This window comes from Canis lupus, chromosome 17 (assembly GCF_003254725.2).
Source record: "Canis lupus dingo isolate Sandy chromosome 17, ASM325472v2, whole genome shotgun sequence".
NCBI lineage: Eukaryota > Metazoa > Chordata > Mammalia > Carnivora > Canidae > Canis > Canis lupus.
Genome location: NC_064259.1, coordinates 37,999,455 through 38,019,494, shown reverse-complemented (window position 1 = coordinate 38,019,494; position 20,040 = coordinate 37,999,455). Strand labels below are relative to the sequence as shown.

General features: G+C 38.6%; 1 protein-coding gene across 2 annotated transcripts in view; it reads right to left on the bottom strand.

The window, feature by feature from the left end:
• Positions 1-20,040, bottom strand: part of EIF2AK3 (eukaryotic translation initiation factor 2 alpha kinase 3) — a 64,597-nt gene that overhangs the window by 25,453 nt on the left and 19,104 nt on the right. For both annotated transcript variants that reach the window (XR_004806321.2, XM_025453876.3), the window contains exons 3-6: positions 5,186-5,380; positions 4,053-4,183; positions 2,180-2,414; positions 759-921 (exon numbers count right to left, since the gene is read on the bottom strand). Coding sequence is in view for 1 of the 2 variants with exons in the window: in XM_025453876.3 (XP_025309661.3) it covers positions 759-921; positions 2,180-2,414; positions 4,053-4,183; positions 5,186-5,380 (724 nt within the window). In the remaining variant the exon portion in view is untranslated. The remainder of the gene's footprint in view (positions 1-758; positions 922-2,179; positions 2,415-4,052; positions 4,184-5,185; positions 5,381-20,040) is intronic.

Genomic DNA, 20,040 nt, shown 5'->3' with positions numbered 1-20,040 from the left:
AAAGTTCAAAGAAAAGAAATCACTATATACTTATAATAAAACTCATAGCTCAGATGAAGTAACTTTCTTTTTAAGGAAACCAAAACATCTGTAATTTCAGACACTGCTAACATACCAGTTAAATACTATCATGGTACATGTGTAACATGTTATTCTTTCAAAGTCTTGCCTTCCATTGAGTTTGAGGAGCAGACAGCACATTCATTGAGCTTAAATTTTATAAGTACTTGACCACCAACACTAGTACAAATAGTTAGACTCAAAGATTTGCAAATTTTATTTTGCAGAGGCCTTCAACCACCCAGAAGCACATCAGAATTCTGTTATTATTTCTCAGATAAGTTTTTTTTTTTTTTTTTTTCTCAGATAAGTTTTAAAGACAAATAGAAATAAACCTAATCTTTGGGAGAGGGGGCCAAATTGACATAGATGCAGATATAAATGTAGAAAATTTCAGCCTCTGAGGATATAGGAGTAACAGGATACAGCATGCTGTATGTTGCCATATTCCTAACCTTTCTAATATAGGTCTCAGAAGAAAAGAATATGCCACAGTATTTGGAAGTTTCAGAATTGGATAAATGGAAAAAAAAAGGCAGGGATGGAAACCAAACTATAAATCTTAAGGGCAACCTAAGCCAGAGAATGTATTTAGGAATTAAAACTACTACAGGCACATGTGAAGTAGGCAGGAACAACGTGGGAATAAACCTTAAATATTAATATGTCTTATCACTAGATGAGACACATCTACTCACCCAGGTAAACACTGCTTTCTGTGGCTCCTCGAGCAGCTTCTACAATGTCTTCTTCATCTTCTAAAACTTCATCGTTAGATGCGTAACTTGTATCATCAAAAAGACTGATGGGAATGACTTTTCCATCTTTAACCAACCAAGCAGATGCAATGGGAGTACAAAACTAAACAAAAATGTAAAAGAAATTTCACATTATTTCAAGCAGTATTTATGTAATTCAACTCCTAACATGACATTTAAAAATTACATTTTACAATTTCTCCAGCTTTAAGAGGTATGATTGACAAATAAAAATGAATATGTTTACAAAATGCCATGTTTTGACATATGTACACATTATGAAATGATTAGCACAATCAAGCTAATTAACATATCCATCACCTCGCAGTTATTTTTTGTGTGTGGCAAGAACATTCAAGATCTACCTCTCTCATATCACAGTGTATATGCATATTAAATCATCATGCTGTACACTTCACATGTATATAGTTTTTATTCATCAATTGTGCCCCAACAGACAAAAAAAAAATTTTTTTTAAAGATTTACCCTTGGGGTGCCTGGGTAGCTCAATCAGTTAAGCATTCGACTTTTGATCTCAGTTCAGGTCTTGATCTCACAGGGGTCATGAGTTCAAGCCCTGCATTGAGATCTACTCCCAACAAATATTAAGTACACAATATAGTATTATTAACCCTAGTCACCGCATTGTACATCTCCAGAACTTATTCATCCTGCGTTACTGAAATCTTGTACCCTTTGACCAACATGTCTCCTATCCCCCTGCCCCCGGCAATTACCATTCCCCTCTGTTCTAGGATTCCAACTTTTTAATATTCCACACGTACGTAAGATCATGCACTATTTCTCTCTCTGTGCCTGGTTTATTTCACTTAGATGTCCTCCAGTTTCATACACGTTTTTGCAAGTGACAGCATTTCCCTCTTTAAGGCTAGATAATATTCCACCATGTACATATACACATTCCATTTTCTTTAACCATTCACTTACTGAAGGACACTTAGATTCCTCCTACATCCTGGCTACTGTGAATAATGATGCACCGAACACAGCAGTGTAGATATCTCTTCGAGATACTGAGTTCACTTCCTATGACTATCTTCCCAGAAGTGGGACTGCTGGATCATATGGTAGTTCTATTATTAATTTTTTGAAGCACCTCCATACTGTTTTCCATAGTGGCTGCACCAATTTGCAACCCCACCAGCGGGGCACAAAGATAGAAAACAATCTCACCAGCACTTGTTTTCTGTCGTCTTTTTCAGAAGAGCCACTCTAACAAGATGTGGAACTACAAATTTCTTAAAGCATATAGAACAGGCTGAGGATCCCAAGTGACAGTTATTTCCCTCTACTTGATACATTTGGTCAAACAGAGAAAGGAAAAGATGTTTTCAGGTACCTGGTATTCCCATTCCAGCTGTCCTCCTTTCTTACTGAACGCCATAACCTTCCAGTCAGCAACTGAGACCTTTATCACTGTGTCCAACATGGCAGCTTCCTGTTCTTCCACATCTGAAATAATTTTAGACCCTTCTTTGTTCCCACTGGGCTTTAAGGTGCTTTCAATAAATCCAGCTCTAGTTTCCATGTCTGGAATATACCGAAGTTCAAAGTGGCCAACACTGAAATTCCACCTTAAATTTACAAAGGTTTGTTTTAGAAATATACACTTAAGTAAAGGGACCAAATAATAAAGAATCATCCTAGATTCGAGAAGCAAACACTAAAATTTTGTCAGGAGAAAAAACAACAGAATTTTCTGGGAGTGCTCTGCTGACTTATGCCACAAGAGGGCATCACTTTGTCCTGATCCTTTAGAAACCATGGTTCTGCGTTGTAAACGGACAATGGCTATGGGACAGATTTTCTCTCAAAAATTAACAAATGTTCCTATGTCCAAATCAGAGCAATTTTCTCTAGACACATCAAAATTACCTTAAAATGAGGGTAGCAGCAGTCTGCTTTCTTTATTACAGTCTGGGCACATTTCATTCAAGTGCAGAAAAATTAATTTAAAAAAATAGTACAGAAAAATTAATATATCTTGATAAACCAATGTACACAGTAAGATGAATGCATTAATTTTATATTTATATGAAAACATAGCCCCAAAAGGCAATGAGACCCAGTGTACCAAGCCTGAAGGTCATACCACCTCAGCTCCAATCTGAGATCTCCTGAGATCTGGCAAGTCATTGAACCTTTCCTGAGTTTCACTGTCTTCATCCGTAGAGTGACAGTAATAATGTTTCCCTTATAATTAATATACAGAAAAATCACTTAACTATTAATAATATAACGACCTGTCACTTAGATATAAAATGGCTTGATAAGTCTGAAATCTATTGCAAAATATACTTAAGGAACATGACTCTTCTTATTCTGGTAACTCTTAGATCCGAGACTCTTCCTATTTTGGGAACTTAGGTTGGTAAATTAAGATGGTTATCTGTTCCTATTGGTGGCTGGACACCCAGCAAGCACTCAAATACTTAAGGAAATAAAATCCCATCAGGATAAGAAGGTCAGGTTGCCAGCAGATGCAAAGCCCTATTCACAGTCCAGTGAACATAGAAATACTTTCTTAACTGAGTTTGAGAAAACAGGAAAGGAAACTGAATTATATTGCATCAGATTAGACAAAATCGGAAAGTCTGGTTCACTTTCAAAAGATAAAGATGAGATCTCAAATGATTTTTACTACAGAGACAAGTTAAAATTTAAAAAAGCTTTAAAAAAAATCAAGCATGTCATTTAGGACCAGCCATTATCTTACTTGTTAACCACATATTTAAATGTAGAAATTACATAAAGAATTCATTATTTGAAAAGGGAAACAAACAGATGTTTGACCAAATAAATTACACTTTAACACTTTAAGAAAATAAACTAAAATGTATTTTTAAATTGGGGTTGTCAAAGATACTAAGAAACTACTTACTGGAGAGAACCAGAGTCAGAGGCCCTAGCTGAAATAAAGCACATTAACTTTGTCCTAAAAGTGTTCTGAATTCCAAGAACTGTGATCAGTGAGGTTCATTGTATGGACCTCCTCCTGCTAATCACCTCCAGAGCACATGGTGGGAGTTTCAACCCAGAATATGTTAATAATCAGGAGACTATTTTTATTTTGGGGCCTACATTTCTCTTCAAAGAGTTGTATGATTTTAGGACAAGAAAATAGTTCAGGAAATCTCCATAAAGAAAAATCTGAAAAATCTGGGTTTTGCTGAACTTGTCTTTTCAACAGCAACATTTCTCTGAATACATACTTCTCATTGCCACTGCGAGGTCCTACAGCTCTAACGGTTTTCTGGGAGCGTTGCAGAAGCAGGATGTCTTCTTGTTCTATGTCATCGTTATCCCACTGGCGACAACCCAAAGCTGAACAGATGTACCTCACCTGAAAAGAGATACAAGTTTTGCAAAGAATACAAGTTACAGGAGATCAGAGACATTAAAAGAATCTATGTGATTTATTAAAAAATGAGGAGATCTGTAAGAAATACCCAAGTATTAAGAAGTATCAGTTAGACTACCAAATCCTAAAATAAGTTACTTAGAACCATAAAAGAAACGATACATATTTATTTCAGGGAATGGTTTTTAAGGATTTAGATAATTTTATTTGGAGGGTTTCCATGGAATTTACAAAAAGAAACAGATAACTAGTTGTGATCTCCTAGCAATAATATCATTAATAAAATTCCAGGTGAATTTTTAAAAATTAGCCTCAGAGTTCCTATTTGAATGGAGTATTAAGTTTTTAGACTTAAACCTTTACTAATAGCTATAATATGTAAAAGTGCCTCCGTCAAATTTTCATTAGAAAGAAAAAGGACTCTTAGCATGATTGAACTAAAATCCTCACAGAAAGAAACATACCTGCTAGAATATCAGAATTTTGTAGCAGCACAACAAATCACAGAACCAGATGATTGGGTTCAATCCCACTGTTTTACAGACGAGAATACTGAAGGCAACTGAGGATCACAAGGCCTCCCCAGTACAGTGCAGATGCAGGGAGTGGGGAAGGCAGAAACATATCAGCAAGAATGAGACGGGGCTATGAGCCTAACACTTAGATAAGGAATCGTTAGTGTTTGAAAAATTCAAAGGTCTAAAGGTCATTTTTCTATTCTTCCTCATTTTAGTCTTACGTCTATATATAAAATATTCACATATCAAGCTTAAGGGATTAAAAAAAGATAAAGTCTAGTGTGTATCAGTTGCATTTTACATATGTTATTTTGAAATCTTCACAATATTCCTAAAGGTCATACATTTTTGTTGCCATTTGGACAGATGAGGACTCCTCCAAATATTAGTAAATTATTAATAAATTAATTCTTCTATCCCTATTTACTCTGATTTCTCCTCCAGACAATTCAACATTTTCACTCACCTTGCCACTATATGCACTGAGTCCATATGTAGTGAGAGACTTTCCGCCAACCAAAACAACATCATCTCCAAATTTATAAGAAGATTCAAGAAGTGATTCAACTGTAAAAGGAACTGTTTCCATGCTCTCACGGTCCCGGTCCCACTGGAAGAGGTCTCCATCCAGGGAAGGAATGATCATTTTATTCCCAAATACCTAAAACAAAAGCTAACTTTTAAAGGGATAATAACTTTAGTAACTAAGAGCTGGAGTCTTGAGCCTGATGTTTTCTAGCCTCCTTCTGAGCAGCATGTGAAGTGGTACAGTTCATTAACCAAAAAGCAATTTGAAAGAACTGCCAGTCTCTCCTGGGGCCGACGCATAATATTCTAGTATGGCTTTTCTCAAACTCTGTTATGGATGTGCCATAATGATAAGTGAGCTACCAAAAGAAAGTTTTGTGATCAAGTGAGTTCAAGAAGAGGTTACAGGAGTTCTTATAGCAATTAATATGCTAATGTACAGGGGCACCTGAGTGGTTCAGTTGGTTAAGCATCTTATTGATGATTTCAGCTCAGATCATGATCTCAGGGTCTTGAGATCCAGACTCTGCTCTGGTGTGGATTCTGCTTAAGATTCTCTCTCTCTCTTTCTCTCTGCTCTTCCCCTCCCCATCTCCCCGTGTTCTATTAAAAAAATGATAATGTACAATATGACTTTCTAGTAAAGGTCTAGTAAAGGGATAGTATATGCAGTATCTTCCAGACTTATTTTATCCAGGGCAATTACTGTCACAGGCTCAGATCCATGGAATACAGGTTGATTAAAGCAATGTCCCAACCTTTATTTACTTTCTCAAATCTGCTATAAGCTGCAAGCCTGATAACAAAGCTCCCTGATTTTAGGCTCTTAGTTGTCCTTCCTTCTTTCACCAATGTGTATTGAGGGCCTACTATGTGCCAGGCATAAGTATACTGCTTGGGAGAGACCACTCAGCAAAAACAAAACAAAATAAAACCAACCAAACAAAAATCCAAAACAAACCAAACCAAAATAACTGCCCTGTGGAGTTCAAACTCTGGTGTTGAGACACAAACATAATGAATAATCACAGAGTATGTGAGGTTATACATATCACAGGAAAAAACAGAACAAGATAAAGTAGGACAAGAAAACGTACATATGGAGGGGGAGTATCAATAGGGAGGCTCAGGGTAGGCCCCACTGAGAAAGTAACATTTGCGCAAAACTTGAATCTGGGGGAGTTAACCATGCTTATATCTGGGGGAGTTAACCAAGAGCCTTGGCAAAGGCCATAAGATGCAGGAGTGAAATGTTGGAGGAAGCACAAAAAACACAATCAGGCTATAGAGGCAAGAGTGGAGGCATGGAGAGCAAAAGGCGATGATGGATTCGATTAGGTTGACAGCACTGGAAGTGTTGTAGGTGGTCAGATTTGGGATATAATTGGAAGGCAAAGCCAACATGATATCATGGTGGATTCTATATAGTATAAGCAAAAGAAAAGAGTTCAGGGGTTTTTGGCCATGAACATCTTGTTTCTTGAGAAAGGGTTTTATAGTACATGACTGTGATATTGGCCTTTTGGCATTTAAAAATATATACAACTAAAAAAAAATAAAAAAAATATATATATACAACTTGACTCAGGTGCCTGGGTAGCTCAGGTGTTAAGTATCTGCCTTTGGGTAAGGTCATGATCTCAGGGCCCTGGGATCGAGCCCCCCATCGGGCTCCCTACCCAGCATAGAACCTGCTTCTTCCTCTCCTCTCTGCTTGTGCTCTCTCTCTCAAATAAATAGATAAAATCTTAAAAACAACAACAAACTTCAGTATCATTTAAAAAAAAAAAATAAAAATCTATACAACTTGAGTTACTTCAGCTAAGGCACAAATACTTTCCTGACCAGGCTCAAAACTTTAGAAAAAGGGAATATAAAAGGGAATATAAATAATATATTTATTACGAGTTTAATAAACAAAAACAAAGGGCACCTGGGTGGCTCAGTCATTTAAATGTCTGATTCTTGATTTCAGCTCAGGTCGTGATCTCAGGGTTGTGAGATTGAGTCCCACATTACGCTCTGGGTGCAGCAGGGAATCTACTTGAGATTCTCTCTCTCTCTCCTTCTGCCCCTCTCCCCACCAGCTCGCTCTCTCTAAATAAATAAATAAACAAATAAATAAATAAATCTTTGAAAAATAAGCAAAAAACAAAACTCCAAACAAATGTTGATCTTAACTTTTTTTTTTTTTTTTAAAGATTTTATTTATTTACTCATGAGAGACACAGAGAGAGAGAGGCAGCACAGGCAGAGGGAGAAGCAGGCTCCATGCAGGGAGCCCGATAGTGGGACTCGATCCCGGGTCTCCAGGATCAAGCCCTGGGCTGAAGGCGGCGCTAAATCATTGAGCCACCAGGGCTGCCTGATCTTAACTTTTTTTTTTTTTTTTTTATGATAGTTACAGAGAGAGACACAGGCAGAGACACAGGCAGAGAGAGGGAGAAGCAGGCTCCATGCACCGGGAGCCCGATGTGGGATTTGATCCCGGGTCTCCGGGATCACGCCCTGGGCCAAAGGCAGGCGCCAAACCGCTGCGCCACCCAGGGATCCTGATCTTAACTTTTTTATAGCAATATTTCTCTATGTACTTCTCTGTTCCTCAAGTAGACTCTTATCTTTAAAGGGATATTTACCTGAAACCGTCCTTACAGTCACTGAAAGTGCTTACACAGCCTCCCTCCCTCTAGCTGGCCCCCACACTTTGGGATTCTCTTCTCATCCACTTTTTTCGTTTTCTAGTTCAAATCCTTATATCTCCTGCCTAAACTATTATAATAGCCTCTTTACAATTCTTACCTGGCAATTTCCTCAAACTAAACTCTACATATCTTCTAGATTAATCTCTGAGTAAGAGTTAAGCTTGTTATGACATACTTCAAAAATTTTCAACAGTTCTCTATTATCTTCTTATTAAAGACCCCAAATCCTAAATCTGATGTTCAAAGTCCTCTACACATGACCTCAAACAACATTTTCTTCCTTGTCTTCCACTTTTCCCCACATGGGCAGAAATTGGGCATCACCACTTACATATATGTAATGTTACTGTTATTGTCCTGTTATGTCATTGTCAATGTCACTTCTCCCTGGAACACCCTCCCATACCAACACTGCCTACAGACACCTCATCTGGCCTCCAAGTTAGCAGCACTTATGCTTTTGCTTTGAAATCCAATAAAATGATAGCAATGTAAGATTACTAAGATCTTCCCATTCCTTAACACTATACTTTACCTTTTGCTGTAACTATAAACTGAGATAGCATTATATTCTCAAAACTTGTTTGTACCTCTAAGAAATACTTATCACATACACTAATGTTTCTATATTTCTGCCTATACAACGTTTATACAGTGGTTGTAAAAGTAATGCACCTAAACCTGGTGCCAAGGTTTTGTTATCCAACTCCACCGCCTACCAAAGGACCAAGGCTCCTCAGAGAAATGTCTGATTCTAGGGCTGGGGCAGGGAAGGGACAAGATGAGATTTGAACATTTTATTATTTTAAAGAGTAAGGATGTGCACAAAAAAGAAGTACACCACTGACCACATCTGGGACAACTTAAGTACCAAAATAATTAAGTACTGAGTTATAAAGTACTGAAGAAAAAAAAAGAATTCATGAGTTCAAATAGATAAATAATACATGGGGGAGAGGTGAGGGCTCTTCCTGAAATGAAATGCCAAATGTCTACTGGTAAATATGAAGGGAGGGGTGAAGTTGGAAAAATAAAAATTTTGCTACCATCATAGTAAAGACTGCATTAAGAAAAAATCAGAAATAGTGTTAAAACTAGGGATGGAGGGATCCCTGGGTGGCGCAGCGGTTTGGCGCTTGCCTTTGGCCCGGGGCACGATCCTGGAGACCCGGGATCGAATCCCACGTCGGGCTCCCGGTGCATGGAGCCTGCTTCTCCCTCTGCCTGTGTCTCTGCCTCTCTCTCTCTCTCTGATGACTATCATAAATAAATAAAAATTAAAAAAAAATTTAAAAAAAAATAAAATAAAAAAATAAAACTAGGGATGGAAATTTTGATGAGGAGTAGGATATTTGCCCAATCTTAAAGTGTCTCCCTGTGGGCTGCTTATTAGTTAAAGAAACTAAAAACAGAAACAAAACCAAAAAAACCCAGTAATTATATAGTGGACAATTCAGATAAGACCTTGACCAGATGATCAAAATTAACATCATCGATGAGTGACAGATGTGACACCATGAGAGACGGCACTTCCCCCATGCAGGATTCTAAGCCAAGAATGCACAACCTAGATCTAATCACCAGGAAACACTAGACAAGCATATAATGAAATTTCTTTTTTCCTTTTGAGAGAGAGAGAGAGCAAGACACAAGCGGGCAAAGGGGGGGTGGTAAGGGAGGGGAGGAAGGAGGGGCAGAGGGAGAAGGAGAGAGAGAATCTTAAGCAGGCTCCATGCTCAGCACTGAGCCTGTTGCTGGGCTTGATCTAAGGACTCTGAGATCATGACGCAAGCTGAAATCAAGAGTTGGACTGAGTTACCCAGGGGCTTCAAAATGAAGAAATTTCTATACTTTTTAAATAAAACGGCAGAGAGACTGTATTCTTCAAAATGTCAATATCATAAAAGACAAAGTCTGTGGAAAATCTAGATAGGGCAGCCCAGATGGCTCAGCGGTTTAGCGCCACCTTCAGCCTGGGGCGTGATCCTGGAGACCCGGGATCAAGTCCCGCGTCGGGCTCCTTGCATGGAGCCTGCTTCTCCCTCTGCCTGTGTCTCTGCCTCTCTCTGTGTGTCTCTGATGAATAAATAAATAAAATCTTAAAAAAAAATCTAGATAAAAGAATCTAACGAGAAAAATAAATGTACTACCTGTCCCTAGACCACAGGGTATACTGGAGGTGAAGGACACTATAAGAGATATCATGGCACCCTTTGTGGATATTGTGGGTTTGGTTCCAGACCACCTCAATAAAATGAGTCAAACAAATTTTTGGTTTCTCTGTGCCTATAAAAGTTATATTTATGCTATATTGTAGTCTATTAAGTGTGCACTAGCATTCTGTTTACAAAATAATGTACATATCCGAATTTAAAAAATACATATTGAAGTATTTAGGAGTAAAGGGCCATGATGGATGGATACTGATTCATCTCCAATTGTTTTAAAGATAAGGAAATGGGGATCCCTGGGTGGCGCAGCGGTTTGGCGCCTGCCTTTGGCCCAGGGCGCGATCCTGGAGACCCGGGATCGAATCCCACGTCGGGCTCCCGGTGCATGGAGCCTGCTTCTCCCTCTGCCTGTGTCTCTGCCTCTCTCTCTCTCTGTGACTATCATAAATAAATAAAAATTTAAAAAACATTAAAAAAAATAAAGATAAGGAAATGTGTAGGAGGGGTAGGGGGAGATAAAAGGTAAGAAAGACAACTCAAATGATAAAGCAAACAAGGCTTGGGGTAGGTAAATCTGGGTGCATAAAGATTGGTCCTTTTGGGGTTTTTTGGTATAATTTTAAGGATTCTATTTATTTATTCATGAGAGACAGAGAGAGAGGCAGAGATATAAGCAGAGGTAGAAGCAGGCTCCCTCACTGCAGGGAGCCCGATGTGAGACCGGATTCCAGAACTCCAGATCACACCCTGAACCAAAGGCAGGTGCTGAACCGCTGAGCCATCCAGGTGACCCAGTAACATTTTTATTTGTGCAACTTTCCGTAGTTTGAAATTATTTCCAAAGAAGAGGTTGAAAAGAAAAGAATGGTACTCAAGAGCCTTGTAGAAGCTTGGCCATTAAACTCAGAAGGCCATACCATTAAAACAAAGGTTCATCATAATCCCGGGTATTTCAAGATCACTATCACTCTTTATTGAAAAAACATTTGATTTTTAATAAACTCTCAAATGGCATCAGCATGTATACCACCTCATATTACCTTAGAGTTTCCCATTATCATTTTACTCTTTGCTTTCTTATTTTTTGAAAATTAAATCTTTTTATCTTTCATTAAAGATACATTAGTCATTAGTATACATACCCTATGTAAACAATGTGTAGCCAACAGGACATCCCATTTTGAGTTATAGATCAGTTAGAAACTCAAGTATTTACTATTCTCTACCTCTGATATTATGTTAGGTATTCTTTCTTCTATTCACTAGAATAATAAATTCCAATGACAAGGGACGCCTGGATGGCTCAGCAGTTGAGCATCTGCCTTCAGCTCAGGGCGTGATCCTGAAATTCCAGGATCAGGATCAGGTCCCACATCAGGCTCCCTGCAGGGAGCCTGCTTCTCCCTCTGCCTATGTCTCTGCCTCTCTCTGTGTCTCTCCTGAATAAATAAATAAAACCTAAAAAAAAAATTCCAATGATGCTAAAGTGAAAAAATAGGTATTTCAGTCATTGACTCATATCAACAGTACTAGTAGTTAATTAAGTACAAACAAGGAAACCAGGTATGCATCACTGAAAAACAGAGGAAGAGGGGTTAAGGAGTCTATAGAGTAAATATGTATTTTGACTTTCCTTTTCCACTAACCATGTCTTTTCTCCTAAAGCAATAACAGATCCTTAAGAAACACAGTGACTCCTAAGTGCTGCACAAAAACCCCCAAAACTAAAAAACAAACAAAAAACTGTCACACTAAATATGGACTAAAATTAAACTCTGCTCTAAGATTGATCTATATGCCTTCAAATACACACACACGTGGTTTAAACAACCAAGAAGATTTGAGATGATGGACCATATTGAGAATAACTGACTTATTTTACAAGTGAAATCTTCAACAGCATCAACTCAGTGAGAAAAGTGCAAACTCCAAAACAACAAAAAAGCATTATGATTCAATACTTAATCATCATGTCGTATTTTTGGATTATGATTTTAACAGCTCACTTTGAAATAGCTGCTCTTCGCTAATTGGCTGCTTATGAGTCATCCACACGGCTGCTAACCTTTGCACCAATCTTTGTGAAGTCTTTCAGGCTGCATATGTGAAAGCAGATGGTGCTTTTCCTTGAGAGCCACAAGAAATGCTATATGCATGCAGTTCAGGTAGTATATGAGATGACATCAGCCCTCACCAGAGCATTACCTCACCCTCCCAGCACAGGAATGAGTCACTCAGAGAGTCAGCTGCAAATCTCTTGGTAGAAAAAAATGTAGGTTACGGTGATGTGATGCATTTTCACATTCCACTGATTCGTCTCTGCAAGCAGCTGTTTGTTCTGATTCGCTGCTCTGCCTCTCAGACTAATTGCATGACTCGCTTCCTCTCTCATTTTTTAAAAATATAAATTCTTGTTATTTTACATTTTTTTCCTTCTCTATTTGTTTTTTCCTGTTCATAATTTAAAAATAAAAGGTTGTCACATTGGTCGGCAAACTCAGTACCAAGAGCCAATCAAGATCTTTATCCATGCAATCACAAAGCAGTATGGTAAAATAATTCAATTTCTATTTCTAAACCAAACTTAAATGGTATAATGAATACCAGTGGCACATGTAATCAGGGGGTGCTATTTGAAATTAGAATGTGAAAATGAGAATTCTATTTCTAAGTGACAGAAAGAACTTCAACTGAGAAAATGTAGAATGTGCTACTATTACTAAAATGAATATAAGAAGCAGCAAAAACGAAATTTTTCTAACTACACAAAATAAATTTTTTTAAAAAAAATTTATTTATTTAGAAAGTCACACGGAGAGAGAGAGAGAGAGAGGCAGAGACACAGGCAGAGGGAGAAGCAGGCTCCATGCACTGGGAGCCCGACGTGGGATTTGATCCCAGGTCTCCAGGATCGCGCCCTGGGCCAAAGACAGGCGCCAAACCACTGCGCCACCCAGGGATCCCCTAAAATAAATTTTTTAAATGTATTTTTTTTTCTATGTGCCTCTACCCTACCATTGACAGGTATATTTTTTGGGGGTAGATTCAACTTTAACTTATTCTGAACATTTTGAAACACATAAAGTATAAAGAGACTAATGAACCCCCATGTATCTACCACTCACTTTCAACAATAATCAGGTTTTGCTAATTCTTTCATCTGTTCTGCATCCACCCACTACATATATTTGTTTACTAGAACGTTTTAAAGTAAATCCCAGCCATCATGTCATCTCACCTATAAATACTTCAGTATTCATCATTGAGAAGTAACTACCATGCCAATATCACATCTAACAGAATTGAGAGTAATTCCTTAACATCATCTAATATTTAAACTTCCCTGATTGTCTCAAAGACTTACAACTGGTTTGCTCCAACAAGGAATTCCAGCTCCATTTTTTACATTGGATTCTTTTGCCCCTCATAGGAGCCCCTTTAATTCCTCTTCTTATGCACTGATTTGCTTGAGAAACCAGATTATTATTTATCCTATAGAATGTCCTGCAGTCTGGATTTTGCATGTCATTTAAATTGTTCTTTTGTCCCCTGTATTTTCTGAAAAGTGTGTAATTAAACCTGGAGCTTTGATATGATGCAGGTTTGGACTTCATAGGTGGCGCTACACACTTCCTTTGACATTGAAGGTCAGAAGCTACAGCTTATAAACCAAACGTGACCCACTGCCTGTTTTTGTAAGAAAAGCTTTATAGGGCCATAGTCACACCCATTATGGTATTATCTGTGATGGCTTTCCCACTACAACTACATAGACCATCTGGCCCTCAAAGCCCAAGATATTTACTGTGTAGCCCTTTATAGAAAAAGTTCGCCAACCCCTGTGTTTATGTTGTATTTGTTACTAGTAATCAGTAGATTTGGGGGGGGGGGGTCAGTCCCCATTTTAAAGTGTTCCATCAACTTTTCACCATCTCTGTATCAATTCATTACCTACTATTTTAATAAAGGGAATAAAACAATGACTTCTAATTCTATATTCTTTCTGCATTTATTGGTGAGAGTTTTTCTATAAACAAGAACTTTCCCTTCTGTAGCTGTGGAAGCTAGATTTACATACTCTATTATTTTCTCAAGTAGTGACTTAGGCATTAAACACTTTCAAATCCAAAGAGTTGGACCCAATGTGTTCCCTAAACAAGAAGGAGGGGAAAAGAATACACTGGCCCTGAGAGCTATAAAAGCCAAGTCCCAAGTATAGGTTAAGAAGCAATAAAGTTAAAAAGGAGGAGAGGGTGAACAAAAAGGGTTATAAAAAGTGTGTGGTAAGACTCAGACTTGTCAAGAGTACAGATAAGGAAGAATGAACACAGACTATAAGGGGAAAAGGCAGAAAAGAATTATTCTAGAATATTCACTGAAGGGGCACACATCTCTGTCTCACCTCAAGAACTCCAAGCATCTTTATCATAATACAATAGCTGATGCTTCCAATTGTGATCTCAAGGAATAAAAAGATAAAATTCACAAAGTCTGGGAAGATGTAAAATGCATGAAAAACACTCCATTGGAAGTGTTAAATTACTGACTTTTTTATTATATGGAAATCCCCTTTTCCCTGAACAATTATTTTCTGTCCCTGCTAGCTGTTTTGCTAACATGGGGCAATAGCAGGCATTCAACATATGTAATGGAGCCAGGTGTACAAGGTGATGAGTATACCTCACCAGCCTCATTCCTGGGTCCCTGACTCTGCATGTCACTTGCTACATGACCTTGGATGAAAACTAACATTCCTGTTTTACAAAACTCCTCATATTAGCATACTGTACTTTTCCCTCAAATTCAGTCTCCACGGCTATTTTTTTTTAAAGACTTTATTTACTTATTTATGAGAGACACAGAGAGAGGCAGAGACATAGGCAGAGGGAGATGCGGGATTTGATCGCGACCTGAGCCAAAGGCAGACACTCAATCACTGAGCCACGCAGGCATCCACTGGCTATATATATATATATATATATATATATATATATATAATTTTATTTTTTAAAGATTTTATTTATCTGAAAGAGAGAGAGAGCATGAATAGAGAGAAAGGGAAGAAGGAGAGGGAGGAGCTTAGTGCAGAGCCTAAAACAGGGCCCAATCCCAGGACCCTGAGATCAGGACCTGAGCCAAAGTCAGACACTTAACTGACTGACCCACCCAGATACCCCTCTGTGGCTATTTTAAAAGATGCATCTTTGGTCCCTAGGCTACTGAAGTTTCTACCAGGCTGAGGGTTGTTAGGCCTCCTACTTTTCTCCACTCCTATCCCTGTTCCCCAAAATTACTCCATAGTCAAAACAGAAAGGGATTTAATTCTCTGGAATTAAATTAAGACCAAAGGAAGATTTGGGAGTGAATGAGGAACAGGTACAGAGAAGGAATAGAAGTAAGTTTACCTATTGTGGGTTCTGAGTGACTGAGAGAGCTCTCCAGGCAGAGATGGTGAGGAGGCATTTGCCTGTACAGGTCTGTTGCTCAGAGGGGAGGTCTGGGCTGAAGAGAAAATTAGAACTGCTGGTGTCATAGGAACAGAGACACACAACCCCCTTGAAAAAGAATAGGGTGAGAAGGTGACCTATACTTAAACTTCTAGAATTCTAACATTTAAAAATTCTGGCAGAGTGATGAGTCAAAGGAAACCAAGAGAAAAAAGTGCTTCAAGAGATTGGCTTTAGTAAAATTCTAGGAATTTTCTTGTTTTTTTCCAGGTTTCTCCAACTGCTAGTTGGTGTGAATACTTTATGAATGTTTATAAATACTTCCACAATTAGAGATAACTGGCTTGTAATACAAAGGACTCACTGAGACAACCCTTTGATTCATCAGAGGTTCAGTGAAAGTTGCAGAGCAAAAAAAGAATGTCAAGGAACCCTTTCCATTTTGATTGTGGAAGAATCTCTTCCACTTCAAATCCCTCATTGGTTTCAGATGGCTCAGGAGAAAATCCAAAATGCTCAACACAGCTGACTAGACCCTGTATAACCTGGCTCTGGTCTCCCTTAATAGGCTCATCTCTATTACTCTCTCCTAGGCTCACCTTTGTTGCCATCCTCCCCTTCCACCAGCATCTTGAGCACACCATGGTGGTTCCCATTGCAAGGCTTCCACACAGGCCATTTCCTACCCCCCCCCCCCCCCAGCAGTCTTTCCCCACTGCTCCCTGGGCAGCTCCTTCCCAGGGCAGCTCCTTCGCCTCATGAGACCTCAGTCATAAACATCCTCTCTTCTGAGAAAGCTTCTCTGGCTTCCTTATCTAGGTAGGTCAGGCATCCTTGCTAAGTCTTAGTTTCACCATCCCATGTGGCTGTTACCACCACTCAATTCCATGATTTATGCTATAATTACTCTGTATCTGTCTTCTCAGCTGGCTCCACAGAGTGCCACATGAGTTCCACAGGGTAAGGATCTCATGTGTCCTGCTGTACCCCAGTGCACAGTCCTGCCAGACTCCTATCCCACTAAAGAGGAGTTCTGGTTGGGATATGGTAAGGTCACATACCCCCAACTCTCCCAGTAAGGATGTTTAATAGGCATAAAGTACTTAAAATAGGCTAAGCAGCATGCTAAGTCTGCTATATAAATGATATCTTTCAGCAATTATTCTGGATGAAACACATTAAGAATTATAATTATTAGGGCAGCCCCGGTGGCGCAGCGGTTTAGCGCCGCCTGCATCCCGGGGTGTGATCCTGGAGACCCGGGATCAAGTCCCACATCGGGCTTGTTGCGTGGGGCCTGCTTCTCCCTCTGCCTGTGTCTCTGCCTCTCTCTCTCTCTGTGTGTGTCTCTATGAATAAAAAAAAAAAAAAAAAGAATTATAATTATTAGTACAGAATGCAGATACGTTGCTAAGTACTGAAGTATTTCAAAAAGTAGGAAGTGGGACACCTGGGTAGCTCAGTGGCTGGGCATCCGCTTTCAGCTTAGGGCATGGTCTCGGGGTCCTGGCATCGAGTCCTGCATCGGGCTTCCCGCAGGGAGCCTATGTCTCCGCCTTTCTCTCTCTCTGTGTCTCTCATGAATAAATAGATAAAATATTAAAAAAAAAAAAGGCATGAAGCATTGCTGTTTAAGACACTGAATGAGGCTGCTCTGGCCAGCTCCTGTAGGACCCAGCAGAGAATGGTAAGGAAGTTGAACCTTACTTTATGTGTAACGCGGAACCATTGGAGGGCTTTAGGCAGAGGAGGAACAGGTAGATGTGTTAACATCATTCAGATGGCAGCATGAAGAGTGACGACAACAGGTAACAGAGGAAACAGGTGAGCATTGGGAGGCCTGGGCAGTTCATATCATAGAGATATGATGCCAGCCATCAGCTCTATCAGCAGAGACTTGTATTTTGGGATGTCAACAGCACACAAGTTCTGTTTAAATCCAAGAGCCCAGAGATCATAACTTATTAACCAGCATCCTTTTTAGGACCATACAGCTTGTTTCTAATTTTTAAAATTATGAAAAATGTTATGATGAACATCTTTTGTATTTCAGATTCTTTCTTTAGGAAAGACTGCCAGAAAAGGAACTCTTAGAAGTTTTCCCCCAATGCACAGATTTCTTAAAAGTATAATTTGAAATAATTTGATTGACAGAAATGTTGCAAAAATAGTATGAAGAATTTCTATAAACCATTATTTTTTTTAAATTATTTTATTTATTTATTCAGGAGAGAGAGAGGCAGAGACACAGGCAGAGGGTGAAGCAGGCTCCATGCAGGGAACCCAACGCAGGACTTGATCCCAGTATCCAGGATCACATCCTGGGCTAAAGGCGGCACTAAACTGCTGAGCCACCCGGGCTGCCCTCTATAAATCTTTCATTTAGCTTCACTTAATGTTATCATCTTGAAATTTAGAAATTGGAGGAATGCTATTGACTAAATTATAGACTTTATTCAAATTTCCTGAATATTTTCACTAATGTCCTTTTTCTGGTCCATGATCAAGTCTAAGGTGACATACTGTATTCATTTATCATATTTTTCTGTTTCCTTCAATTTGTGACTGTGCCTTAGTTTTGCTTTGTTGTTCAAAGCCTCAGACCTTATTAGGGCTATTGAAGAAAACTAATCAGGTATTTTATAGAATGCTCTAAATGTGAGTTTGCCTGATGGTTTCTTGTGATTGGATTGAGATTATGTATTTTTGGCAAGAAAACCAGAGAAGTGATGTTGTGCTCTTCTCAGTGCATTATAGCAGGCAGCTCTTAAGGCTGATAAGTCTTATTTTTGTTAACCTTGATCACTTCATTAAGGTGATGTCTGGTGTCTGTCAGGTTTCCCCACTGTACAGTTATACTATTTTTCCTTTTGTAATGAATAAATATTTGGATGATAGGAGATTTTTTAAGACTATGTAAAAAAAAAAAAAAAAAAGCATGAAACACTGGAAAGAGGGCACAGGCTAGGTCCAAAAAACTAGGGTTGAGTCTCAACTCTCCTACACCAGACAGAACTCTGACCCATTTTGAGCCCCAATTTTGTCACATGAAGAACATAGTATTTATTTTACAAGGCACCTGTGTGGCTCAGTCGGTTAAGCATTTGACTCTTGATTTTGGCTCAGGTCATGATCTCAGAGTTGTGAGATCAAGCCTTGAATTGGGCTCCAGGCTGGGCTGGAGCCTGCTTAGGATTACCATCCTCCACCTCACATGCAGTCTCTCTCTCGAAAAAAAATTTTAAAAGAATATTTATTTTACTAAGGTTATGCAAGGATTAAATAAGAATAGGTTTGGTACCACTTTGCACACTGTATGTTACTAATCAAACAAGAGTTGTTAGGTATATGTAGTGCTACTTTGAACCTCTCATATAATTCATGTGTATATACATATATATGTATATTTATTAAAGAAAAATGTTTAAAACAAAAACATAAACTCTTCATCTTGGTATCTGTAAATTCATTATGAACCTTCCTTTATTCTCTGTAAGATAACTTCAGAAAGTAACTACAGTTCATGAACACCAAACTTCAAAAATTGCAAAAAACCTTTTAGAATTTATTTATTTATTTATTTATTTATTTATTTATTTATTTATTTATTTAAAGATTTTATTTGTTTATTCATGAGAGAAAGAGAGAGAGAGAGGCAGAGACATAGGCAGAGAGAGAAGCAGGCTCCATGCAGGAGCCCAATGTGGGACTCAATCCCAGCACTCGATCCCGGGACTCCAGGACCATGCCCTGGGCCGAAGACAGGCACTAAACCGCTGAGCCATCTAGGGGTCCCCAGCTTTTAGAATTTAAATAGCTGCTCCAAAAGTAAAGTCAAAGAGAAAGTAGAAAGCTTAATTATGTCATGTCAATGATTTCTTCCCCAACTGTGGATTCATAACACCCATTTAAAAACAAAGCCTCGGGATCCCTGGGTGGCGCAGCGGTTTGGCGCCTGCCTTTGGCCCAGGGCGCGATCCTGGAGACCGGGATCGAGTCCCACATCGGGCTCCCGGTGCATGGAGCCTGCTTCTCCCTCTGCCTATGTCTCTGCCTCTCTCTCTCTCTCTCTCTCTCTGTGACTATCATAAATAAATAAAAATAAAAATAAAAAATAAAAAAAATAAAAACAAAGCCTCAAAGCTAAATAAAGATGAATTCAATGTAAGAATTTAAAATATTAAAAAAAAAATAAATAAATAAATATCAAACTGTTATCAGTTTTGATTTACCAGAAATCTCTATCAACCCTAAAATTCTCCTTTATTATATGGAAATTCTGAAGGATTATAAACTATTGATTACAAAGATGAACAATATTAAAGAAAAGTTAACAGGTGTATTTTTGTATATTTTAGTTCTTCAAAAATGATACACTGTGTATGGAACATAAAATGGCAACTTTTAATAAGCTAAAATAAGCAAGTGACTAGATGACTAGATGCTAGAATTGACTATTGGTGATGTTAAGAG